At 46.4% G+C, this 26639-nt stretch overlaps 1 protein-coding gene across 3 annotated transcripts in view; it reads right to left on the reverse strand.

Annotated features, from left to right (window-relative positions):
- The window catches only part of LOC122562953 (voltage-dependent L-type calcium channel subunit alpha-1S-like), a 235396-nt gene that overhangs the window by 22222 nt on the left and 186535 nt on the right, over nt 1-26639 (reverse strand). For all 3 annotated transcript variants that reach the window (XM_087973777.1, XM_087973778.1, XM_087973779.1), the window contains 8 exons: nt 25422-25550; nt 24509-24574; nt 24190-24281; nt 23732-23891; nt 17232-17359; nt 16572-16668; nt 8355-8457; nt 3766-3867 (listed from right to left, as the gene is read on the reverse strand). In XM_087973777.1, the coding sequence (XP_087829903.1) occupies nt 3766-3867; nt 8355-8457; nt 16572-16668; nt 17232-17359; nt 23732-23891; nt 24190-24281; nt 24509-24574; nt 25422-25550 (877 nt within the window). The remainder of the gene's footprint in view (nt 1-3765; nt 3868-8354; nt 8458-16571; nt 16669-17231; nt 17360-23731; nt 23892-24189; nt 24282-24508; nt 24575-25421; nt 25551-26639) is intronic.

Genomic DNA, 26639 nt, shown 5'->3' on the forward strand with positions numbered 1-26639 from the left:
AACCTCCTTCCGATGGCAAGATGACTAAAACTGAACACAAGTGCAGTCTCACCAACATCCTGAACAACTGCAACGTAACTTCCCACCTTCTATACTCAATGCCCTGACTGAAGGCCAAAAGTCTTTTTCACTGCCCTGTCTACCTGTGACTCCACTTTCGGAATATCGTGTCCCTGAACCCCAGGGTCCCTGTTCTCCTGAAGACCTCAACCATTCACATGAAACTTCTACTTGTTTTGACTTTCCAAAATACAAGACCTGACATTTATCTATATTAAAACTCACTTGCCATATCTCGGCCCACTTCCCCAGCTGATCAAGATCCTGCTGCAATTTCTGATAGCCTTCCTCACTGTCCACAACACCACCTATTTTAGTGTCATCTGCAAACTTACTAATCGTACCTTGTACATTCTCATCCAAATCATTGATATAGATAACAAACAGCCAATGGGCCCAGCACCGACCCCTGAGGTATGCCACTAATCACAGGCCTCCAGTCTGACAAGCATCCTTCCACTATTACCCTCTGCTTCCTGCCATCAAGCCAATTGTGTATCCAATTTGCCATCTCCCCCGGATTCCATTCAATCTAACCTTCCAGAGCAGTTTACTGATACGACACGGGGTAAACACTCCTGCTTAATTTTAACCAGCAACACAGAAAAAATTATCCCGTGCAGTAATCTGTGATAATTCGAGTGGCGAAGAACTATTTAAAGTAAAAATTAACAACTTTATTTCTTAAAGTATAACAGAGAATAATTAACTAACAACTATTTACAACTCCTTCCTCTAACCTATCTTTACTTTCCCTTCTATAATACTAGTCTGATAAAACCCCCGAGTAAGATTTACCAAAAAAATTCAAATTTCAAACCCAGCCAGCTGTCGTATCTTCCTAGAACATAGAACAATACAGCACAGAACAGGCCCTTCGGCCCACGATGTTGTGCCGAACATTTGTCTGTAGTTCCTCTGTAGGTTTGCTCTCCAGGTCGGTGTTGATTTTTTCTCTCTGTGCAAACTCCTTCTCGAGACAGGTATCTCTCAGAGAATTCTGACTAGCAGCCTATATCTGTTGGTCTTTTGGCAGTTCTCTCCCAACTGTTCAATTTTTCCTGGTCAAATCCCCAAAGCGTCGGATTGTGTCACTGGTTTTTAATATACACAATTCAAACATGATTGGAGTTTGGTATTTTTTGGGTATAATTTAAACGGATTGGCCTAATTCAAGTTTGTTTTTATATCCAGGCAGCCAGCTACCCTTGCTGCTGGACCACAGGTCACACTGTATCTTATTCAGAACACTTGGTGCTGTCAGGTAGTTCTGCTAGCTTGTAACTCTCTTAAAGGTACAGTACACCTGCATCTTCATAACACTACCATGTGGAACCTTATCAAAGGCCTTACTGAAAACCATACTGTCCTGTCTTCGTCAACCTTCCTGGTTACTTCATCAAAGAACTCTAACACATCGGTGAGGCATGATCTCCCATGCGGAGAAAGTGAGGTCTGCAGATGCTGGAGATCAGAGCTGGAAATGTGTTGCTGGAAAAGCGCAGCAGGTCAGGCAGCATCTAGGGAACAGGAGAATCGACGTTTCGGGCATTAGCGGCTAATGCCCGAAACGTCGATTCTCCTGTTCCCTAGATGCGGCCTGACCTGCTGCGCTCTTCCAGCAACACATGATCTCCCATGCACAAAGCCATGCTGACTACTCCTAATGAAACCCTATCTTACTAAATACATGTACACCTTTTTCCTCAGAATACTCTCAAGTAACTTATTGATCTACAGTTCCCAGGTTTTTCTTTGCAACCCTTCTTTAATAAGGGCACAACATTCACTGCCCTCCAGTCTTCTGGGACCTTGCCCGTGGCTAACGATGATGCAAAAATATCAGCCAGAGCCCCTGCAATGTCTTCTCTAGCCTGTTGCAGGGCTCTTGGATATATCTGGTCAGGATCAGGAGATTTATCCACCTTTATACATTCTAATACATTCAACACCTCCTCTACTGTGATATGGACTGTCACCAAGATATCACCACTAACTTCCCCAAGTTTCCCAAGTCGTCATGTCTTTCTCCACAGTAAACACAGCGGAGAAATATTCATTGAGGACCTTGCACGTCTCCTGCGGTTTCACACATACATTTGGTCCTTTGGGTCCCATTCTCTCTCTAGCTTTTTTTAGATTAGATTAGATTACTTACAGTGTGGAAACAGGCCCTTCGGCCCAACAAGTCCATACCGACCCGCTGAAGCGCAACCCACCCAGACCATTCTCCTACACCCAACACTACGGGCAATTTAGCCTGGCCAATTCACCTAACCTGCACATTTTTGGACTGTGGGAGGAAACCGGAGCACCCGGAGGAAACCCACGCAGACACGGGGAGAATGTGCAAACTCCACACAGTCAGTCGCCTGAGGCGGGAATTGAACCCAGGTCTCTGGCGCTGTGAGGCAGCAGTGCTAACCACTGTGCCACCGTGCCACCCTACAAAATTATTCTTTTCCCTTTAATATACTTAAAGAACATCTTTGGATTCACCCTAATCTTCTTAGCTAAGGCTGTTTTGTGTCCCCCTTTTACCCTCCTTCTTCACTAAATATTGTTGCCAAAGAAGCAATGAGATCATATTAAAACATAAACATTTCACTCATAACAAACCCTGGAGTCCTTGTCATTCCTGGGTTTGTGTATTCATTCATGGGATATGGGAGTCACTGGCTGGGCCAGCATTCATTGCCTGTCTTTAGTTGCCCTTGAGAAAGTGGTGGTGAACTGCTTTCTTGAACTGCTGCAGTCCTTGTGCTGTAGATAGATCTACAATGCTGATAGGCAGGAAATTCAATGATTTTGACCCAGCAAAACTGAAGGCGTAGCGATATATTTCAGGATGGTGAGTGGCTTGAAGAAGAACTTGCTTGTGGTCGTGTTCCCATATATCTGCTGCCCTTGTTGGTGGGTGTGGTTGTGGGTTTGGAAGGCGCTGTCTAAGGCTCCTTGATGAATTTCGCCAGTGCATATTGTATATAGTAGGATCACAAAGACCAACTTCCCATCTATAGAATCCATCTACCAGGCCCACTGTCAAGGAAAGGCTGCAAGCATTCTCAAAGTATCCCACCCTGGCAATATTTTTCTACAACCTCTACCATCAGGGAGAAGGTACAGAAGCCTGAACACACACACCAGCCGGTTATGAAACAGTTTCTACCCTACTGTTGTTAGAATACTGAATGGACTCACAATCTCTTAACATTCACCTGTACCTGTGTTTTTGTTTTTGCCACTGTTTACCTGTTATTTACTTATCTATGCTGCTTAACTCTGTGATCTGCCTGTATTGCTCGCAAGACAAAGCTTTTCACTGTGCCTCAGTACACATGACAATAAATTCAATTCAATTCAATTCAATAGTACACACTGTTGCTACTGAGCATCGGTGATGGAGGGAGTGGATGTTTGTGGATGCTACGCCAAACAAGTGGGCTACTTTATCTTGGATTGTATATTGTAAACTGCTTTCAACTAGGCAAATGGGAGTTTTCCATTACACTTCAGCCTTGTCCCTTATAGATGGCAAATAGGCTTTGGGTAGTCAAGCCAGGTTCTCTAGCCTCTGATGTTCTTGTCTCCACAGTATTTTTATGGTTTGTCCAGTCCAGTGTGTGGTCAGTGGTAACTCCCAGGATGGTGTTGGTTTTCAACAGGAAGTGTCACAATGAAATTGGCTCTGTCACAGTCACTCACCTCCTATTGGAGGGATCACTTGGTCCAGTAATTTCATGCTCGTTCGTTTCCAGATTTTTTTGATGATGGTTCTCAGTTCCTCATTCGACTGTTCAAAATTTCCTGTTGACAAAAAGAATAAAACAGATAACTACACATTCATGGCACCATAACAACTAACTAATTAACCCTCAGTCCTGGCATACTCTAGTAAGTATGTACAAAACCTTCATAAACTCACTCCCCACCTCTGTATGTGTGGATGCCGTGTCTGAGTGTGACAGTTTACATGTCAGTAATCCCTGCTCCCACTGTGTGTATGTTAGAGAATAAGTTTAAAAGTGAGTGTATGTGTGAGCACATATGAATGTATGCAGAAGCAAGTATGTGTGTATGTGCAGGTCTCTATGAGTGAGTGTACGTGTTTGTAATCCCCACTTGCACAGTATGCATTTGAGTGTGTAGGTTTTAAAAGTGCGTTTGTGAGAAAGTACATGTGAAAGCCAGTGTGTGAGACAGTGCGTGTGTCATTGCATGTGTGAGCAGTGTAAGTGTAGGAGCATGTGAATGTCAGTGTTTGTGAATGTGTATGTCTGTGTGTACATTTGCATTTGCATGAAAGCACTTGAGTTTACTAAGAATGAGAATGCGTGTCTTTGTGTGTATCTGTGTGTGCGCACTTGTGTGTGAGAGAAAGTGTTAAAGAGAGTGTGTGTGTGAGCCTAAGTATCACCTACCTCCCATGGGTCTATACTTCCCGGCACTGCATGGAATGGTTACAGTCTCTGGCCTGCCTATCAGAGGGCCGCTCAACTCCTGATTGGGCCAGGAGTGACAAGAGGAACAGAATCACACTCACTGGCCTTAACTCAGCGGTGGCAATGAGCAGCTCCAGATCACTTACTCCCTCAGATGCACTGACAGTCCCCCTTTCTACTCCCACAGTGGCTCCAGAGGACATCGGGAATATTCACCCTATGTGTAACCAACACCTCCTTCGGGATTCTGCACTGATTTTCTTCTTTCTCTGATGTGGGCATCACTGGCTGAATGACCATTTGTTGCCCAGGAAGGTGGCAAGTATCCCATCACACTCCTTTACTGTCCAACCCTAATTGCCCAGAGGGCAATTAAGAGTCAACCACATGAAGACAGATGTAGACCAGAGTGAGTAAGGATGGCCGTTTCCTTCCCAAAATGGCATTGGTGAACCATATGGGTTTTTCTGACAATCAACATGCAACAAGATCTGGATAATATCCAGGCTTGATCTGAGAAGTGGCAAGTAATATTCGTATCACACAAATGCCAGGCTATGACTATCACCAATAAGAGACAATCGAACCACTGTCCCGCGACATTCAATTTTGTTACAATCTCTGAATCTCCCAGCATCAACATTGTGAGGGGTTGTCCTTGACCAGAAACTCAACTGGACTCACCATATAACCATATAAATAACAGCTGGTCAGAGGCTAGGAATACAGCAGTGAGTAACTCACCTCCTGACCCACTCCAAATCTTGTCCACCATCAACAAAGCACAAGTCAGGAGTGTGATGGAATACTCCCCATCTAGGAGTGCAATGCCACCAACACTCAAGAAACTTTAATACCATCCAGGACAAAGCAACCCGCTTGATTGGCACGAGACCCACAAGCATCTAGTCCCTCCACCACTGATGGAGAAAGTGAGGTCTGCAGATGCTGGAGATCAAAGTTGAAACTTTATTGCTGGAACAGCACAGCAGGTCAGGCAGCATCCAGGGAACAGGAGATTCGACGTTTCGGGCACAGGCCCTTCTTCAGGAATGGCCCTTCTTCCTCCACCACTGATGCTCAGTAGCAGTAGTGTGTACTATCTACATGATGCACTGCAGAAATTCACCAAAGATCCTCAGACAGCACCTTCCAAACCCACGACCACTTCCATCTAGAAGGACAAGGGCAGCAGATACACGGGAACACCATCATCTTCAAGTTCCCCTCCAAGCCTCTTACCTTCCCGACTTGGAAATTTATCGCTGTTCCTTCACTGTCACCGTGTAAAAATCCTGGAATTCCCTCTGTAAGGGCATTGTAGGTCAACCCATAGCAGGTGGACTGTAGCAGTTCAAGAAGGCAGCTTAACACCACATTCTCTAGGGCAACTAGGGACGAGCAATTAATGCCAGCCAGTCAGCAACACCCACATCCCACATAATGAATTTTTAAAATGGTCACCTTTCAACATTTAAATTCCAGATTTTTATTGAATGCAAATTCACTATCTTCCATACTGGGATTTGAACTTGGGTCCCCAAAGTATCACCTGGGTCTCTCAATTAGTAGGTAAAAACAATGACTGCAGATGCTGGAAACCAGATTCCGGAATAGAGTGGTGCTGGAAAAGCACAGCAGTTCAGGCAGCATCCGAGGAGCAGGAAAATCGACGTTTCGGGCAAAAGCCCTTCATCAGGAATACAGGCAGAGTGCCTGAAGGGTGGAGAGATAAATGAGGGGAGGGTGGGGGTGTGGAGAAAGTAGCATAGAGTACAATAGGTAGGTGGGGGTGGGGATGAAGGTGATAGGTTGGGGGGAGGGTGGGGGAACGTAGCAAAGAGTACAATGGGTGGGTAGGGGTGGGATGAAGGTGATAGGTCAGAGGGGAGGGGGGAACGCAGCAAAGAGTTCAATGGGTGGATGGGGTGGGGTCGGGGGGGGTGGAGTGGATAGGTGGAAAGGAAGATAGGCAGGCAGGAGAGATCATGGGGACAGTGCTGAGTTGGAAGTTTGGAACTGGGGTGAGGTGGGGGAAGGGGAAATGAGGAAACTGGTGAAGTCCACATTGACGCCCTGGGGTTGAAGTGTTATGAGGCGGAAGATGAGGCGTTCTTCCTCCAGGCATCGGGTGGTGAGGGAGCGGCGGTGAAGGAGGCCCAGGACCTCCATGTCCTCGGCAGAGTGGGAGGGGGAGTTGAAATGTTGGGCCATGGGGCGGTGTGGTTGATTGGTGCAGGTGTCCCAGAGATGTTCCCTAAAGCGCTCTGCTAGAAGGCGTCCGGTCTCCCCAGTGTAGTCCAGCAATAATACCACAAAGCCATTCCACTTCTTAAAGTGTCAAATCTAGTGTCTTGATGTATTGGTGATCTGGCTCGCACTGTCATTGAGGATGGGGACCTTTATTCAGCTTCCTCCTCTGGCTTGTGATTTGAAGGTCTATTCACAATTGGAAGTGGCAGGACTGCAGAACTTTGGTCTAGCCCACTAACTGTTTTATTCTCCATGGCTTGATGGAAATGGTGTGGTAGAGGAAATGCTGGGCCATGAGGTGACAGATTTTGGTTGAATTTAATTCTGCTTTTGCTGATGGCCCACAGTGTTTCATGGATAGTACAGTCTTGAGTTGCTAGATCTGTTCTTTAACACAGTGGTAGTGCCACAACATGATGGAGGGTGTTTTCAATGTGAAGATGGGACTGTGCTGAGATCAGTCCTATCAAAACTATCATAAATAGATCCCAGAGACAAGGGCTAAATAGATTCTTCCCTTATTTTGGTTCCCTGACCACCTGCTGCAGAACTAATCTAGCAGCTACGTCCTTTAGGACCTGACCTACTCAGTTAGCAGTGGTGCTACCAAGCAATACTTGGTGATGAACATTGAAGTCCTACACCCAGATTACAGTCTGCACCTTGTTACCCTCAGTGTTTCCTCCAAGTGATGTTCAACATGAAGGAGCACCGATTTATCAACTGGAGGGGGTGTAGTGAATGATAACCTGCAGGATTGTACATGTTTGGAGCTGATGCCATGAGGTTTCATGGGGTTTGGAGCCAATGTTGAGGACTCCCAGGGCAATTCCCTCTTCACCATATCCCACTGTGCCACCACCTCTGCTGGGTCTGTCCAGTTAGTGGGACAGGACATATCCAGGGATGATGTGGTCTCTGGGACATTGTCTGTAAAATATGATTCCATATGTTAGGTTGTTGCTTTGCCTGTCTATAAGACAGCTCTCCAATTTTGGCATAAATCTCCTGATCCTGGTGAGGAGGCATTTACAGGGTCAACGAGATTATGTCTTTCATTTACAGTAATGAGGTCAGAGCAAGATAGGTATCATTTCATTCAAAAGTTCCACAGCAGTTTTGATACAACTGAGTGTCTTGTTCAGCTATTGCAGAGGATAATTAAGGTCAACCACATTGTTGTGGGTCAGCTGTCATGATGAGGCCAAACCAGCTTAGAATGACAGATTTCCTTCCCAAAAGGACAGGACAGAACCACATCGGTTTGAACAATAGTCATTTCATAGTCAGCATTATTGAGACTTGACTAACTTTTTATTCCAAATAAATGAAAACTCCTCCAGATACTCAGGTGAGATTTCAACTCAGATTTCTAGATCATGAGCCCAGGTCTCTATTAAAAGTCCCACTGTGCTGCATGTCCCTGAAGGGAACCCTGCTGTTTCTAGTTCTGATACTGTGGGCTCACAACCATATCACAAGCCCATACTCAGTAGGGGTGGGTCAACAAGCAATCTCCTAAATTGCCTTGCTTCATCTTTAAGTGCCTTAGTCAGATTACAACCAAGGGATGTTCACCATCAGCACAAGTTTTCCTACCTTCGGTTTTAATTTTCAGAGCCGTTCGTACCAGAGCAAAGAGCGTGGCATTGAAGGTGACTGTGCCATCACTGTTCATGGGCATGTTCATAGACACCAAACGCTGGGAAAGATACAGAGAATGGAGAGGTCAGCAGTAGGAGGGTCAGTAAACTCAGAAAAACACATACACAAACTGGAGCTCAGAAAAATACATCAACTGTTCAGGTGGATGTGAAAACTCCCATGACAGCACGGAAGGGGAAGCTGTGCATGCCCTGGGATGCCAGGAAACACTAAGAGAGCTAGAGCTAAGGCAGAAGGAAAGAGCCTTGAGATACTGTCTGGACCAATCCTTGACTGGGATCCTGTGCCTCAGCAAAAGGTGTCCCTTGCTGGTCTACCTTGCAAGGTAAGCCAGTGCATTGGAGAGGTGCCACCATAGTTCAAAAGGATTGCTGGATGCCACATGCCAATGTCCAGGTAGGAAGGGTGCTTAGTGTCCATGGATCATGCAATGTGGTCACAGCCAACATAGAGGTCATTCAGAGCAAGTGATGAGCTGAATCCACCAGGTACAGTACCCGTTCTGGTTTCCATCTCGCATTTTCCCGACACTGAGCTTGTTTGGCAAGTTTAGGAAGATATTCTGGTCTCCTTCCTATCAGAAGGATGTTGTGAAACTTGAAAAGGGTTCAGAAAAGATTTACAAGGATGTTGCCAGGGTTGGAGGATTTGAGCTATGGGGAGAGGCTGAATAGCCTGGTGTGTTTTCCCTGGAAAGTCGAAGGCTGAGGGGTGATGTTATGGAAGCTTATAAAGTCATGAGGGGCATGGAAAGGGTAAATGGGCAATGTCTTTTCTCTGGGGTGGGAGAGTCCAGAACTAAAGGGCATTGGTTTAGGGTGAGAGGGGAAAGATATAAAAGAGACCTAAGGGGCAACATTTTCACACAGACGTTCCATACGTGTATGGAATGAGCTGTCAGAGGAAGTGTTGGAGGCTAGTACAGCATTTAAAAGGCAGCTGGATGGATATATGAATAGGAAGGGTTTAGAGGGATATGGGCCAAATGCTGGCAAATGGGATTAGATTGGATTGGGATATCTGGTCAGCATGGACGAGTTGGACCAAAGAGTCTGTTTCCGTGCTGCACATCTCTATGACTCTAATGAAGTGAACTGTATTGACAAAGCATTTAACAATCAATAATCCCTGTCAATTAGGATCTCACCACTGCCTCATCATAATCTCACCTCACTATTTGGGAAAAGCATAAACAATGAAGTGAGAGGTTCCTGACATTGAGATGGGCTTAGCCAGGCTTCTTGTCCGATCCTTTCACACATTTCACCATATCCCAGCAATGTCCAGAGCTGTTCCAAAGAAGGGTCACTGGACTCAAAAGGTTAACTCTGTTTTGTCTTCACAGATGCTGCCAGACCTGCTGAATTTCTTCAGTATTTTGGGGTTTTTTTTGTGTGTTTCACCATAGTCCATGTCATTCAGACTCCTATAGTTCCACCTGTACTCATCTTCCTCACCCTTAGAATTCCATAGAATCCCTACAGTGTGCCCCCCAGACCCACTCCCCTACATTACCCCTGTCGAACACACCTAGTCTACACATCCCTGAACACTATGGACAAGTTAGCATGGCCAATTCACCTAACTTACACACCTTTAGACTGTGGGAGGAAACCGAAGCAACCGAAGGAAACCCACGCAGACACGGGGAGAAGCTGTAAACTCCACACAGAGAGTTGCCCCAGGCGGGATTTGAAGATGAATCCCTGGCGCTGTGAGGCAGCAGTGCTAACCACTGATCAGGAATAGTCAGCACAGATTCGTTAGAGGGAGATCCTGAATAATTGAGTTTTTCAAAAGGTGACGGAATATATTGATGAGGGTAGTGCAGTTGATGTTGTAACAGACTTCAGTAAGGCCTTTGACACAGTCCCACACAGAAGGCTGTTCCAAAAGGTAAAGTCCCATGGGATCCAATGCAAATTGGAAAACTGGATCAAAAATTGGTTTAGAAATAGGAGGCAAAGGGTTGTTTTTGTGACTGGAAGCCTGTGACCAGTGTTGTACCATAGGGATTGGTGTTGGAACCCTTGCTATGTACATTATTAATGACTTGGATGTCAATGGTTTAATTACTTGGTTTAATTACTAAATTTGCAGATGACAAGAAAACTGGAGATGTTCTTGATAGTGAGAAGGATGGTCTCAGGCTACAGACTGATATTTTCATCAGCTGCTAAATTGGGCAAACCAATGGCAGATGGAATTTAATTCCGATAAATGCAAGGTGATTCAATTTAGGAGGTCTCATAAGGGAAGGGTATACATAATGAATGGTGGGTCTCTCTGGAGTACTGAGGAACAAAGGGAGCTTGGTGTACTAGTCCATAGATCCATGAAGGTGTCAGCTCAGCTAGACAGGGTGGTGAAGAAGGCATACAGGATGCTTGCCTTCATTAGCTGAGTGTAGAATATAGGAGCAAGGAAGTCTTGTTTCAACCTTATAAAATATTGGTTAGGCCACAGATGGAATACTGTGTGCAGTCCTGGTCACCACAATAGGAAGGACGTGATGTGATTGCAGTGGAATGTTGCAGGATTTCATCAGGATTTTGCCTGGGATAGAAAATCTCAGTTATGAGATCAACTGGCTTTGCTTTTCTTGGGGCAGAGGAGGCTGAGGGGGACGTCTGATTGAGGTATAGGGAATTATGAGAGGCATACACAGAGTAGAACTTGGGAATCTCTACCCCATGGCAGATGTTTAAGGTGCATTAGTTTAAGGTGAGGAGTGGTTTAGAAGATCTGGGAAAACATTGTTCACACACAAGGTGGTAGAAGTAGGGAATGTGCTACCTGAGAGGGTGGTGGAGCAGCGTTTAGGCAGCATCTGAATGAGCACTTAAAATGACAAGGCATAGCAGTCTATGGACCAAAAGCAAAGAATTGGCATTTGTGCAGTTTGGTGTTTGTTGGTCAACATTGATGTGATGGACCAAAGAGTCTGTTGCTATGCTATATGACTCTGAGTAACTCATCCTCCACAGCTTTAGTGCTCAGTTGCTTTGCCCAGTCCATAAGGAGATTGAAGTCACCCAAAGATAACTATATTATCCATGCTATATATTTCTCTTATCTTCTGATTAATACCTCACACTACTACTACCACTTGGTGGCCTAGAAATAATTCCAACCAATAACCCTTGCTGTTTCTTAGCTCCACCCGAACAGATCATACGCATTATTCTCCTGATCCAAAATCATTCCTTACTGTTGTACCTATCCCACCTCCTTTTCCTTCTTGTCTGTCCCTCTTAAATGTCCAATATGCTCAAATAAAGTTCCCAGCCGTGGTCCTGTAATGGCTGGTCTATTTTAATTTCTCAATCAAATCATCCAAGGTCAGAGAAAGGGGTGCAGGGAGGGAGAGTTATGAAGGTGGGTAAAAGGGTCCATTAGCAAGGGAGAACTACTGGTCGAGGAAGTGAACACAGAAGCATTGTGCTGAGGCTGAAATGTGAGTGTACCAAAACGAAACTTAGAAATTTGCTGAGGACCAAGCATTCTCAGTGAGTGAGAAGGTCACAGGGTGTCATGAATACCCAGCATGGGGGGGGTGATCAGTAAAAGGGATGGGGTCAGAGGGAAGGAAAGGTAGGTTCCAGAGGGGCACAGTTCCATATAATACTCACAGGTTGGTGAATCTTGTGATAATTCAAATGTGAAAGGAAGATAAAAAAATTGATTGTTTAAGTATCGGATGAGGTGAAGGATGAAGAGAACCTGTGGGAGAAAAGCTGTGACACAGGGTAAGTTGGTGCTGCTTAAGGCAGTGATTAATAGTGATCATGTGGTGGCACATTGACAGTTCATCTGAGGAAGCAGCGAGGACAGTGATTCAAAAATGTTTAATGTCTTGGATATATCTATAATTATAAGACCATAAGACAAAGGAATTGAAATTAGGTCATTCACCCCATCGAGTCTACTCTGCCATTCAATCATGGCTAATAAGGTTCTCAACTCCATTCTCCTGCTTTCTCCCTGTAACCCTTGATCCCCTTGACAATCAAGAACCTATCTATCTCCACATTAAATATACTCAGTGACCTGGCCTCCACAGCCTTCTGTGGCAGTGAATTCCATAGATTCCCCACTCTCTGGCTGAAGACGTTTCTCTTTATTTCCATTTTAAAAGGTCTTCCCTTTACTCAAAGGCTCTACCCTCAGGTCTTAGTCTCTCCTATCAATGGAAACATCTTTTCAACATCCACTCTGTCCAGGTCGTTCAGTATTCTGCATGTTTCAATTAGATCCTCCCACATCCTTCTAACCTCCATTGAGTATAGACCCAGAGTCTTCAAACGTTCCTCATGTTAAACTTTTCATTCCTGAGATCATTCTTGTGAACCTCCTCTAACACACTCCAGGGCCAGTACATCCTATGGGACCCAAAGCTGTGCGCAATACTCCAAATGTGATCTGACCAGAGCCTTATACAGCGTCAGATGTACATCCCTGATTTTATATTCAAGTCCTCTCAAAATAATTGCCAACATTGTAATTGTCTTCCTAATTACTGACTCAATCTGCAAGTTTACCTTAAGAGACTAAAACTGATCTGGAGCTCTCCAGTGTGGGCGGCACGGTGGCACAGTGGTTAGCACGGCTGCCTCACAGCGCAGGAGACCCGGGTTCAATTCCCGCCTCAGGCGACTGTCTGTGTGGAGTTTGCACGTTCTCCCCGTGTCTGCGTGGGTTTCCTCCAGGTGCTCCGGTTTCCTCCCACAGTCCAAAGATGTGCAGGTCAGGTGAATTGGCCATGCTAAATTGCCTGTAGTGTTAGGTAAGGGGTAAATGTAGGGGTATGGGTGGGTTGCGGGTCTTGTTGGGCCGAAGGGCCTGTTTCCACACTGTAATGTAATCTAAAAAAAACGTTTCTTTGCACTTCAGACTTCTGAATTTTCTCCCCATTTAGAAAATACTCCTCTACTCTTCCAACCAAAGTGCATGACCTCACACTTTCCCACATTGTACTCCATCTGACACTTCCTTGCCCACTCTCCTAACCTGTCCAAATCCTTCTGCAGCCTCCTCATCACCTCAATGCTACCTGTCCCTCTACTATCTTTGTATCATCTACAAACTTAGTCAGAATGCCCTCAGTTCCTTCATCTAGGTCTTATGTATAAAGTGAAATGTTGTGGTCCCAACACTGACCCTTGTGGAACACCACTTGTCACCAGCTGCCATCCTGGGAAGGGCCCTTTCATTCCCACTCTCTGCTTTCTGCCAGACAGCCAAACTTCTATCAATGCTAGTACTTTGTCTCTGACACCATGGCCCCATATCTTACTCAGAAGCTTCCTGTGTGGCCCCTTGTCAAAGGCCTTCTTGAAGTCCAGGTAGATAACATCCATTGGCTCTCCTTGGTGTAACCTGCTCATTCCCTCCTCAAAGAATTCTAGCAGATTTGTCAGGCATGATATCCCTTTGATGATACTGTGCTAACTTTGCCCTATTTTAACATAACTTCCAAGTTTTCAGAAATCTTATCCTTCACAATGGATTCCAGGATCTTACCCATGACCGAGGATAGGCTAATTGATCTGTAATTTTCCGTCTTCAGCCTTACTCCTTTTTAAAGTGTTAGCGATTTTCCAGTCCTCTGGGACCCTCCCTGATTCCAACGATTCCTGAAAGACCAACACCAACACCTCCACTATCTCTTCAGCTATCTCCCTTTGAATTCTGGGGTGCAGTCCATCTGGTCCAGGATATTTATCCACCTTCAGGCCATTCAGTTTTTCTAATGCCTTCTCCTTGGTTCTGCCCACCATACTCATCTCTTGAATTTTTGAGTTGTTATTTGTGACTTCCACCGTGAAGACTGACACAAAGTAATTATTTAGCTCCTCAGCCATTTACTTGTTCCCCATTACTATCTCTCCAGCATCATTTTACAGTGGCCCAATGTCCACTTTTGCCTCTCCTTTGCCCTTTATATGTCTAAAGAAAGTCTTAAAGTCTTCCTTTATGTTACTGGCTAGCTTACCCTCGTATTTAATCTATTCTCTCCTATTTCTTTTGTTGTTGCCCTCTGTTGGTCTTTGTAAGCTTCTCAATCCTCTGGTTTCCAACTACCCTTTGCCACATTATGCTTTCTCTTTTGCTTCTGTGCTATCCCTCACTTCCCTGGTCAGCCATGGCTGCCTCACCCTCCCTGTACCAGGCTTCTTTTCCCTCAGGATGAAGCTCTGCTGTGTCTCCTGAATTACTCCCAGAAACTCCTGCCATTGCTGTTGCACTGTCTTTCCTGCTAGGCTGCTCTCCCAGTCAATTCTACCCAGCTCCTCCATCGTGCCTCTGTAGTTAGTTTTATCTCTGATTCTATCTTCTCCCTCTCGAATTGCAGAGCAAATATAATCATATTATGATCCCTGCTTCCTAAGGGTTCCTTCGCCCTAAGCTCCCTTATCAAGTCTGCCTCACTGCACAACACGAAATCCAGTATCACCTACTCCTTCGTGGACTCCACCACAAGCTGCTCCAAAAGGCCATCTCATAGACATTCCACAAATTCCTTTTCTTGCAATCCATTACCAACCTGGTTTTCCCAGTTCACTCCCCCAAGATCACTAGAAGCACGGCATTCCAACTGGAACTCTATCAACAAACACATCGAGTTAGACCCCATCTACCACTCCTGAGAAAAAAGAACAGGAAATGACATCACCAACCCAAAGAAACCCAAACATATACATAGAAAGCAGGAATCGTGTACACTGCTTCACCTGAGGCCCACTGAAGATGTTACCTAGTAAGGTGACGAAATGTCTGGAAATGAACCTCCCAGCTCAGTGAGCAAACCTACATCTAGAACCTCAACCTGACCTTCTCAAAACTCACCTCTCTGACATATCTCCTTTAAGAACCTGTGTTTGATTTTGCCTTTTTTGCCAAGGGGGTGTTTATGGGGATTGTTGCAAGTATTTGGAACAGCATCATTAAGTTGCGATAGAGTCGACTGGGTTTTCAGATAGGTTAAGTAATTCTAAATTTGGTTCTTTCGTTCATGTTTCATTTGGTAGTCTGTAAATAAATTTTGTTTTGTTTAAAACTGAGTGATTGGGCCGGCTGCATAAATCCTGGAATATCCACTTTACACCTGCTTAAAACAAGTGGAAAAATTAGGGTCTGGGCTACCCTCTTCAAATCTTTTTAATAAAATCCCTACTGTGTGAAAACAGGCTATTCGGTCCAACAAGTCCACATCAACTCTCTGCAGAGCATAACACCCAGACTCAACCCCCTGTAACCCTGCATTTCCTAATACTAACCTACACATCCCTGGACACTATGTGCAATTTAACATGGCCAATTCACCTAACCTGCACATCTTTGGACTGTGGGAGGAAACTGGAGCACCCAGAGGAAACCCACGCAAACACAGGGAGAATGTGTAAACTCCACACAGACAGTCACCTGAGGCTGGAATCATACCCGGTTGCCTGGTGCTGTGAGGCAGCAGTGCTAACCACTGAGCCACTGTTTTGAGGGGGTCTGACCTGGTCCATAACATTAGGAAAGAGCTATGGGTGTGGGAATGGGTTTTTCTTGATATCTGATCAAACATGAGGAAAAATGAGAAACCAATGAAGACAAACAAACTTGAAGAGACAATGGTCACACCACTGCAGTGAAGGACAGAACCTTGTCAAGGTGGGAATTCCTGGATGAGAAGTGGCAGTGAATTAAACATTACCATAAAAGTTCGAAATCTGAAATCAAAGCAATAAATGTTGGAAATACTCAGTGGATCATGCAGCAACTGTGGTGAGAGAAAAACAGTGCCTTCACAACACACACGCACGCACGCACGCACGCACACACACACACACACCATGCTTTTATACATACGCTGCTTGCAGACACACACACACACACACACACAAACATGCTCTGTTTCACACACACGCACACACATACACACACACAGACACACCCAGTCAGGCACATGACCATCCAACATTAATAAACATCCCCGAAATCATTTTCTTGGGTTTTTAGAGAATCATGTTAATGTTTCTAAACTTAGAAGGAGCTGCTAATTGTACTAACACATCTGCAACCGCTGGACCACGATTCACCGCCCAGCCAACCAGTCATGTAGTGAATGAACAAAAGGAGCTCAATCCAGCTGAATCCTACCTTACAGGCCACACGGTGAGGGCAGAATTTGCCAAAGCCCAGAGGAGGCTGAATGCGACGGAGCAATGTCACAACATCCAGGTGTTTGATCCGTCCCCTGTGGCGAATAATCAAGAAAATCATCGAATAAGCATTGCCTGACTGGGTGTGTCTGTGTGTGAAACAGGGTGTGTCTGTGTGTGCGTGTGTGTGAAACAGAGCATGTCTGTGTGTCTGTGTGTGTGTGTGTGTCTGCAAGCAGCGTATGTATAAAAGCATGGTGTGTGGCTGTGAATGGTGTGTGTGTGTGTGTGTGTGTGTGTGTGTGTGTGTGTGTGTGTGTATGTGTGTGTGTGTGTGTGTGTGTGTGTGTGTGTGTGTGTGTGTATGTGTGTGTGTGTGTGTGTGTGTGTGTGAGAGTATGTCTGTGTGGGTGTCTGACAGTGTGGTGTTCATCAAGTATGTGCAGTATTTGTTCCTGTGTGAGATAGCGAGTGTCTGTGAGCGTGAGTGTGTGTCTATGATTATGTATAAGAATGCGCGTAAGTTTATACATAACACATGTTTGTACATGTGTCTGTGAGTGTGTGCCTGAGTGTGTGAGAGAGAATTTGTTTTTGCAGCATGTTTGCATGAGATTTTGCCTGTGAGTGTGTCTGAGGGCATATTCAACCAACTTACTTGGCCTCAGGATCATACTCGGCCCAAATCCTCTTAAATTCATCCAGGTGATGAGGGCCCAGAATGGACCAATCACGTGTCAGGTAATCAAAGTTGTCCATAATTACAGCCACAAACAGGTTAATAATCTGAAAAAGGATAACACTACTTACTATAAGGTGCAGTGTGCAACAGTGTATAATGTATGGTGCAACGTGTAATGTATAACGCAGTATCTAATACATGGCACTTTGCCAATACCAATGCAGGAACCAAGCTCATTGCATGGGACTGAGCCCTCTCTAATTGAGTGAATATACTGGGAACCGTACACCATGAACCTGCATAGGTAACCCTACACCAGGAATTCTACACTGAGATCTCTACCCCCGAAACCGACAATGGGAACCCTACACTACAAACCCTGCACAGGAACCGACACTACGAGACCTACACTGGGGACACACAACAGGAACTCTACAGAGGGAACACTGCACTGTGAACCCAACACCAGGAACACTGCACTGTGAACCCAACACCAGGAACACTGCACTGTGACCCTTACACCAGGAACACTGCACTGTGAACCCTACACCAGGAACACTGCACTGTGAACCTTCCACCAGGAACACTGCACTGTGAACCCTACACCGGGAACACTGCACTGTGAACCTTACACCAGGAACACTGCACTGTGAACCCTACACCAGGAACACTGCACTGTGAACCTTCCACCAGGAACACTGCACTGTGAACCCTACACCAGGAACACTGCACTGTGAACCTTACACCAGGAACACTGCACTGTGAACCCTACACCAGGAACACTGCACTGTGAACCTTACACCAGGAACACTGCAGTGTGAACCCTACACCAGGAACACTGCACTGTGAACCTTACACCAGGAACACTGCACTGTGAACCCTACACCAGGAACACTGCACTGTGAACCTTACACCAGGAACACTGCACTGTGAACCCTACACCAGGAACACTGCACTGTGAACCCTACACCAGGAACACTGCACTGTGAACCTTACACCAGGAACACTGCAGTGTGAACCTTACACCAGGAACACTGCACTGTGAACCCTACACCAGGAACACTTCACTACAAACCCTGCACAGGAACCAACACTACGAGACCTACACTGGGGACACACAACAGGAACTCTACAGAGGGAACACTGCACTGTGAACCCTACACCGGGAATACTGCACTGTGAACCTTCCACCAGGAACACTGCACTGTGAACCTTACACCAGGAACACTGCACTGTGAACCCTACACCAGGAACACTGCACTGTGAACCTTACACCAGGAACACTGCACTGTGAACTTTACACCAGGAACACTGCACTGTGAACCCTACACCAGGAACACTGCACTGTGAACCTTACACCAGGAACACTGCACTGTGAACCCGACACCAGGAACACTGCACTGTGAACCTACACCAGGAACACTGCACTGTGAACCCTACACCAGGAACACTGCACTGTGAACCCTACACCAGGAACACTGCGCTGTGAACCCTACACCAGGAACACTGCACTGTGAACCCTACACCAGGAACACTGCGCTATGAAGCCTACACCAGGAACACTGCACTGTGAACCTTACACCAGCAAGACTGCACTGTGAACCCTACACCAGGAACACTGCATTGTGAACCCTAAACCAGGAACACTTCACTGTGACCTTACATCAGAAACACTGCAGTGTGAACCCTACACCAGGAACACTGCACTGTGAACCTTACACCAGGAACACTGCACTGTGAACCTTACACCAGGAACACTGCACTGTGAACCCGACACCGGGAACACTGCACTGTGAACCCTACACCAGGAACACTGCGCAGTGAACCGTACACCAGGAACACTGCGCTGTGAACCCTACACCAGGAACACTGCACTGTGAACCTTACACCAGGAACACTGCACTGTGAACCCTATACCAGGAACACTGCACTGTGAACCTTACACCAGGAACACTGCAGTGTGAACCCTACACCAGGAACACTGCACTGTGAACCCTATACCAGGAACACTGCACTGTGAACCTTACACCAGGAACACTGCAGTGTGAACCCTACACCAGGAACACTGCACTGTGAACCCTATACCAGGAACACTGCAGTGTGAACCCTACACCAGGAACACTGCACTGTGAACCTTACACCAGGAACACTGCAGTGTGAACCCTACACCAGGAACACTGCACTGTGAACCCTACACCAGGAACACTGCAGTGTGAACCCTACACCAGGAACACTGCACTGTGAACCCTATACCAGGAACACTGCAGTGTGAACCCTACACCAGGAACACTGCACTGTGAACCCAACACCAGGAACACTGCACTGTGAACCCTACACCAGGAACACTGCACTGTGAACCCTACACCAGGAACACTGCAGTGTGAACCCTACACCAGGAACACTGCACTGTGAACCCTACACCAGGAACACTGCACTGTGAACCCTACACCAGGAACACTGCACTGTGAACCTTACACCAGGAACACTGCAGTGTGAACCCTACACCAGGAACACTGCACTGTGAACCCTACACCAGGAACACTGCAGTGTGAACCCTACACCAGGAACACTGCACTGTGAACCCTACACCGGGAACACTGCACTGTGAACCTTACACCGGGAACACTGCACTGTGAACCCTACACCAGGAACACTGCACTGTGAACCCTATACCAGGAACACAGCACTGTGAACCTTAGACCAGGAACACTGCAGTGTGAACCCTACACCAGGAACACTGCACTGTGAACCCTATACCAGGAACACTGCACTGTGAACCCTACACCAGGAACACTTCACTGTGAACCCTACACCAGGAACACTTGCACTGTGAACCCTACACCAGGAACACTGCACTGTGAACCTTACACCAGGAACACTGCACTGTGAACCCTACACCAGGAAGACTGCACTGTAAACCTTACACCAGGAACACTGCACTGTGAACCTTACACCAGGAACACTGCACTGTGAACCCTACACCAGGAACACTGCACTGTGAACCTTACACCAGGAACACTGCACTGTGAACCCTACACCAGGAACACTGCACTATGAACCCTACACCAGGAAGACTGCACTGTGAACCTTACACCAGGAACACTGCACTGTGAACCCTACACCAGGAACACTGCACTGTGAACCCTACACCAGGAACACTGCACTGTGAACCTTACACCAGGAACACTGCACTGTGAACCCTACACCAGGAACACTGCACTGTGAACTCTACACCAGGAACACTGCGCTGTGAACCCTACACCGGGAACACTGTGCTGTGAACCTTACACCAGGAACACTGCACTGTGAACCTTACACCAGGAACACTGCACTGTGAACCCTACACCAGGAACACTGCACTGTGAACCTTCCACCAGGAACACTGCACTGTGAACCCTACACCAGGAACACTGCACTGTGAACCTTACACCAGGAACACTGCACTGTGAACCCTACACCAGGAACACTGCACTGTGAACCCTACACCGGGAACACTGCGCTGTGAATCTTACACCAGGAACACTGCACTGTGAACCTTACACCAGGAACACTGCACTGTGAACCCTACACCAGGAACACTGCACTGTGAACCTTACACCAGGAACACTGCACTGTGAACCCTACACCAGGAACACTGCACTGTGAACCTTACACCAGGAACACTGCACTGTGAACCCAACACCAGGAACACTGCACTGTGAACCTTCCACCAGGAACACTGCACTGTGAACCCTACACCAGGAACACTGCACTGTGAACCCTACACCAGGAACACTGCACTGTGAACCTTCCACCAGGAACACTGCACTGTGAACCCTACACCAGGAACACTGCACTGTGAACCTTACACCAGGAACACTGCACTGTGAACCCTACACCAGGAACACTGCACTGTGAACCCTACACCAGGAACACTGCACTGTGAACCTTACACCAGGAACACTGCACTGTGAACCCTACACCAGGAACACTGCACTGTGAACCTTACACCAGGAACACTGCACTGTGAACCCTACACCAGGAACACTGCACTGTGAACCCTACACCAGGAAGACTGCACTGTGAACCTTACACCAGGAACACTGCACTGTGAACCCTACACCAGGAACACTGCACTGTGAACCCTACACCAGGAACACTGCACTGTGAACCTTACACCAGGAACACTGCACTGTGAACCCTACACCAGGAACACTGCACTGTGAACCCTACACCAGGAACACTGCACTGCGAACCCTACACCCGGAACTCATATTGGAATCCCCACACTAGGAACCTACTCCGGGAATCTCAGACCTGGAACCCTGTGAATCATACATTGGGAACCCTTATCAGAATCCCTAACTAAGAATCAAATCCTTACACCAGAAGGAACATACAGTGAAAGTCCTACTCTAGGACTGTAAAGAAGGCACGTTACACTGGGATCCCTACATCATGGGATCCATACTGGGATCACTACACCACAAGGCCTATACTAGGAACATACACGGAACATACCTACAGAGTGATCATTATACCAGGAACCCTGCACTGCGAATCCTACACTAGGAACCTATACCTGAAACCTTACCCCAGGAACCCTACACAGGGAACCTTACACTGGGAACTCTCTAGCAGGAACGTTACACCAGCAATCTGCATCGTAATCTACTCTGGGACCTACTCCGTACACACTAAAATTGCAATTCTATATGATCTGGTGTCATTAGGGCATAGCACATGCTCAGATATGATTACAAACAGTGAACCCTTTAGTCCACAGACTGTGGTGGTTTGAGAAAATGGCTCACCACCATCTTCTCAGAACAGTCTGGGATGGACAATGAATGCAGCCAATCTGAGAACAAATTCTTCACATAGCCATTCACCCAACCAGTCTATGGTCACACTTACCATCCAGAGCTCATAATCACAATGTCATGAGCCCATCTATTTCCATCTTCCTACAGACCTTTTCTCTCATTTACTGGACAGTCTGCCTCACGGTTCTCTGTGATCTCTGGAGACACCAATTAGCCCACTGAGCCTGTTCAGGTTCTTTTGGTAATTCATTTAACTCTGTCTCATTTGGTCATTGACTCTACTGCCATTGGAAAGAGGTTTTTTTAAAATTCATTCACAGGATGAAGCTGTCGCTGGCTAGGCCAGTATTTATTGCCCATCTCTAATTGCCCAGAGGGCAGTTAAGAGTCAACCACATTGATGAGGATCTGGAGTCACACGTAGGCCAGACCAGATTAGGATGGCAGTTTCCTTCCCTAAAAGACACTAGTGAACCAGATGGATCTTTCTGACAATTGACAATGAACTCATCGTCATCATTAGACCCTTTAATTCCAAACCTACTGTGGTGGGATTTGAACCCGAGTCCCCTGGGTCTTTGGATTAACAGTTCAGTGAAAATGCAACTAGGCCAAGGCCTTGTTATATTCTCTACTAAGCCATTTGAAATACCTCTATTAAGCTAACCTGTTCTGGCCTTGAAAATTGACCCCTGCTTCTCCTCGTATCAATTCAGACTCCTCCAGTCCCGGAATCTTGTCAGTAAATCCCTCCTACATCTTCTCAGGGGCCTTAATCATCTGCTGACAGTGGTATATAGAATAGGAGTCAATCCTTTCGCTCCTCCCACTAGGTCAGGCCAGAGGATTTGAGTATAGGAGTCGGAATGTTTTGCTGCAGTTAAGCTGCAGACCTTAGTGAGGCCACACCGTGATTATTGTGTGCTGTTGTGGTCTCCTAGTCTGAGGGAGGACATTCTGCTTATTGAGGGAGTCCAGTGAAGGTTCACTAGACTGATTCCTGGGATGGCAGGACTGACACGTGAGGGAGGGCTGGGTCGATTTGGTGTGTACTCGCTGGAATTTAGAAAAATGAGGAGAAACATATAAAATCCTGATGGGACTGGACAGGCTAAATGCAGGGAGAATGTTCCTTTTTGTTGGGAATGTCCAGAACTAGGGGTCACAGTCTAAGAATAAGGGGTAAGCCATTCAGGACTGAGATGAGGAAGAATCTCTTCCCTCAGAGAGTTGTGACCCTGTGGAATTCTCTCCCACAGGAAGCTGTTGGGGCCAGTTCATTAGATAAATTCAGGGAGCTGAACATGGAACTTGTGGCTAAAGGGATTGAGGGTATGGAGAGAAAACGGGGGCGAGATACTGAGATTGCACGATCAGCCTTGATCATACTGAATGCTGGTATAGGCTTGAAGGGCTGAATGGTCTACTCCTACTCCCATTGTCTATGTTTCCAAGTTGTATCAGAGGTCTTTTGTTTGGGGGTGGGGAGGGGCAAGATTTCAATTTGAACTTTGCTGGAGCCTTATGTAAGTAGTGACTCCCCAACCCTGCCCTGCACTCACTGTCTGGTATAAACTGTTTCTTTGACCTTATATCCAACCCCCAGATTACATTTTCCTGGTCTCTGTAGGTGCACCTTATTGAGGGAACTCCTGGGTGATTCTCACTTACCAAGAAAGCACAGAGCATGTAAAAACTGATGAAGTAGAAAATAGCGAAGTTGGTTCCACAGGTGTACTCTTCGCCAGGCATGTAGTCAGATTCAGGGTCACAGAGTTTGCCAGGTCGGCAGGCCAGCATGATCTCCTGCCAAGCTTCACCTGTGGCACATCTAGAGATGACAACAATACAGTCAGCCACTGCAGGGGACACCACGTGGGCATTCAGGCTCAGGGTGAAAGGTCAGATTTGGGGTGAGGGGCCAAGTGGGAGGGAGCAGGCAGTCAGGAGGCTGTGTTAGTCACAGCACTGAACAACCAGTCACAGAGCAAGTGAGCAATCAGGGAACAAGGGGGCAGTTAGTCAGGGGGCAAAGGGGACAGTCAGTCAGGGGGGAAGGGAGGAGTCGGGGGCAGTCAATCGGGTGGGTGAAAGGGCAGTCAGGGGTGAATGGGCAGGGAGTCACTCACCTGAATAGCAGGAGCACAGCTTGTGGGAAAGTCTGGAAGTTATTATTGCGATTGATTTGTGCTCCATCCACATTGGCGATCTTACCAAAGACCTGATTAACAACAGGAGATGGCAGAGGTGAGAGAGATGTCTCTACAGGATCGCTGAGAAAGAATTTGGTTTCAAGATTACGGTGCATTAACGTTTATGGACAGCATTAAGGTCTTTGTACAGCACTCATTTACAGTACAAACAGATTTGTGGAAATCTACATGTACATTAGAGGGTTAATGAGCACCTCCCTCAACTGGATGTGGGGTTAATGGAGCCTGGTCTTACCTGCATCCCAATGACAGCATAGATAAAGAACAACATCACAATCAGCAGAGCCACATAGGGTAGAGCCTGTCAGAAAACAACAACAAAAGCACTGAATACTCCTCTCTAGAATGTGAGTATTGCTGAAAAAAGACACATTGTGTTCAGGCTTCTCATCAAGGTTTCTTGTGAAAGATTTTGCCAAAGTTTTTGACACAAGAATTTGACAAAATGTGTCCTTTTTCAGCAAAAGCCAGATCACAAAGCATGTATCCACGAGATGGTGAGAAGTCTGGTGCTGACCCAGCTCCCAACCATCCCCTAGATCAGATCCCATTCTCTCATCAGGGTGTCCATCCTTTTGGGTCACAGCCAGCCTCATTTACAGAGTTGTCGCTGTTTCGATCAGGAAGAGGTGTATACAAACAAAGAGGAGGAGTAGATCTGTCAGCCCCTTCAGACTCCTGCCATTCAATAATATTGTGCTGATCAGAGGCATGGTTAACACACACTCAACCCAAAATGTTAACTCCATTTTACTCTCAACAGAGGCTGCCAGACCTGCTGAGTTTCTCCAGCTAATTCTATTTGTTTCAGATTGCCAGCCTTGGTAGTTCGTTTTATTTCTCTACTTATAAATTCAAACCCTCTCATGTTAGATGATAACATTCTATTAGCTTTCCAATTACTTGGTCCCTGCAGGCTGACCTTTTGCGATTCATGCACTAGGACACCCAGATCCCTCTGTATCTCAGAGCTCTGCAATCTCTCGCCATTTGGATAAGTTGCTCTCAGATCTCGCAGAACTGCTGATTATTAAAGTCTTTAACTGTTTCCCTCCTTTGCTGCTACAGCTTGGCACTGGCTGACAGTTGATTTGATTGTCCTTTTGCAGTTCAGTCTGTGATTGACTCACACGGCTATGCTCTCATACCTGGAAGGACTTGATGAACGTCCACAGCAAAGTTCGAACCCCCTCTCCTCTGCTCAGCAATTTGACCAGGCGCATCACACGAAACAGACGGAAGAAGGAGATGGAGATACGGGAAGTGTCCTCTGACTCCTGAGAAATCACCAAGAGAACACAGGTTACAATAAAGGAGAGTATGGCTGTGTGCAAACTGCAAAGGATGAGTTAAGGGTCAAACAGGACACTGGGGCTGGGAGTTGGGAGGCATTGATGGAGACAGTAAGATCAGATACAAAAAAAACAGGGATGAAGGCAGATCGGAACAGGGTGGGAAAGAGAATGAGATGTGGAGGCCAGGAAGGCTGAGGTTGGTTAACCATTGAGGCTGGATTAGTGGTGCTGGAAGAGCACAGCAGTTCAGGCAGCATCCAAGGAGCTTCGAGCTCTTCCAGCATCACTAATCCAGAATCTGGTTTCCAGCATCTGCAGTCATTGTTTTTACCTCGTTGATTTTAACCATTGAGGTTAACAGGAATGGGTGATTGAGGGAGGCAGATTACATAATCACAAGAAAGCCCAAAGTGCTTTCTTATGACAATAACTTGCATGAAATAATGTCAATGTGTGTCTCAAGGTACTTCACAGGAACATGGTTAGAGGAAATTTCACCTGTGGCCACGTAAAATATTAGTGGGGGAGAGGAAGGGATGAGGGTTAGGAAAAAGTGATGAGTGCTCAGGGGAGGCTGAGAGTTTTAGGGAACTGGCTGAAGGCTTAAGGGAAAGTGTCAGGGTCTGAGATCTCAGGAGAGGCTGCAAGGAATCAAGAAGGGGGTGAGGACTTATGGCACGTGCAGACAGGAAGCCCTGGGGAGTGGGCAGTGAGTAATCTTGTCACTCTGGTATACACCAATATTGGCACTGGCTTAAGGGCACTCACCAACAATCTCAACAGGGGCAGAAAACCCAGCATACTTCAATGTGAGCAAAAAGCACAGGTACACCTGCTCCTGGTGCCTGCCTGAATGCCAGGAATCAATGTGATACCAAACCGGCAAAGGAGGGAAACCAAGGGACTCTAGATCAGTTGACTGCCCATTTATTAATAATAAAGGAGTTTTTCGCTAAAATAAGTCAGTAAGTAAGGTCTCCATAGTCTCAAAGGATCACAGGGATGTTCTCTCATTACAGAGAGACGACTGGTGTTGAGTTTAACCTGAGGGCCACCATGCCTCAGGTGACT

The sequence above is a fragment of the Chiloscyllium plagiosum genome, unplaced genomic scaffold (assembly GCF_037043375.1).
Source record: "Chiloscyllium plagiosum isolate Xiang-an unplaced genomic scaffold, Cpla_swu_hap1 HiC_scaffold_26, whole genome shotgun sequence".
Taxonomy (NCBI): domain Eukaryota; kingdom Metazoa; phylum Chordata; class Chondrichthyes; order Orectolobiformes; family Hemiscylliidae; genus Chiloscyllium; species Chiloscyllium plagiosum.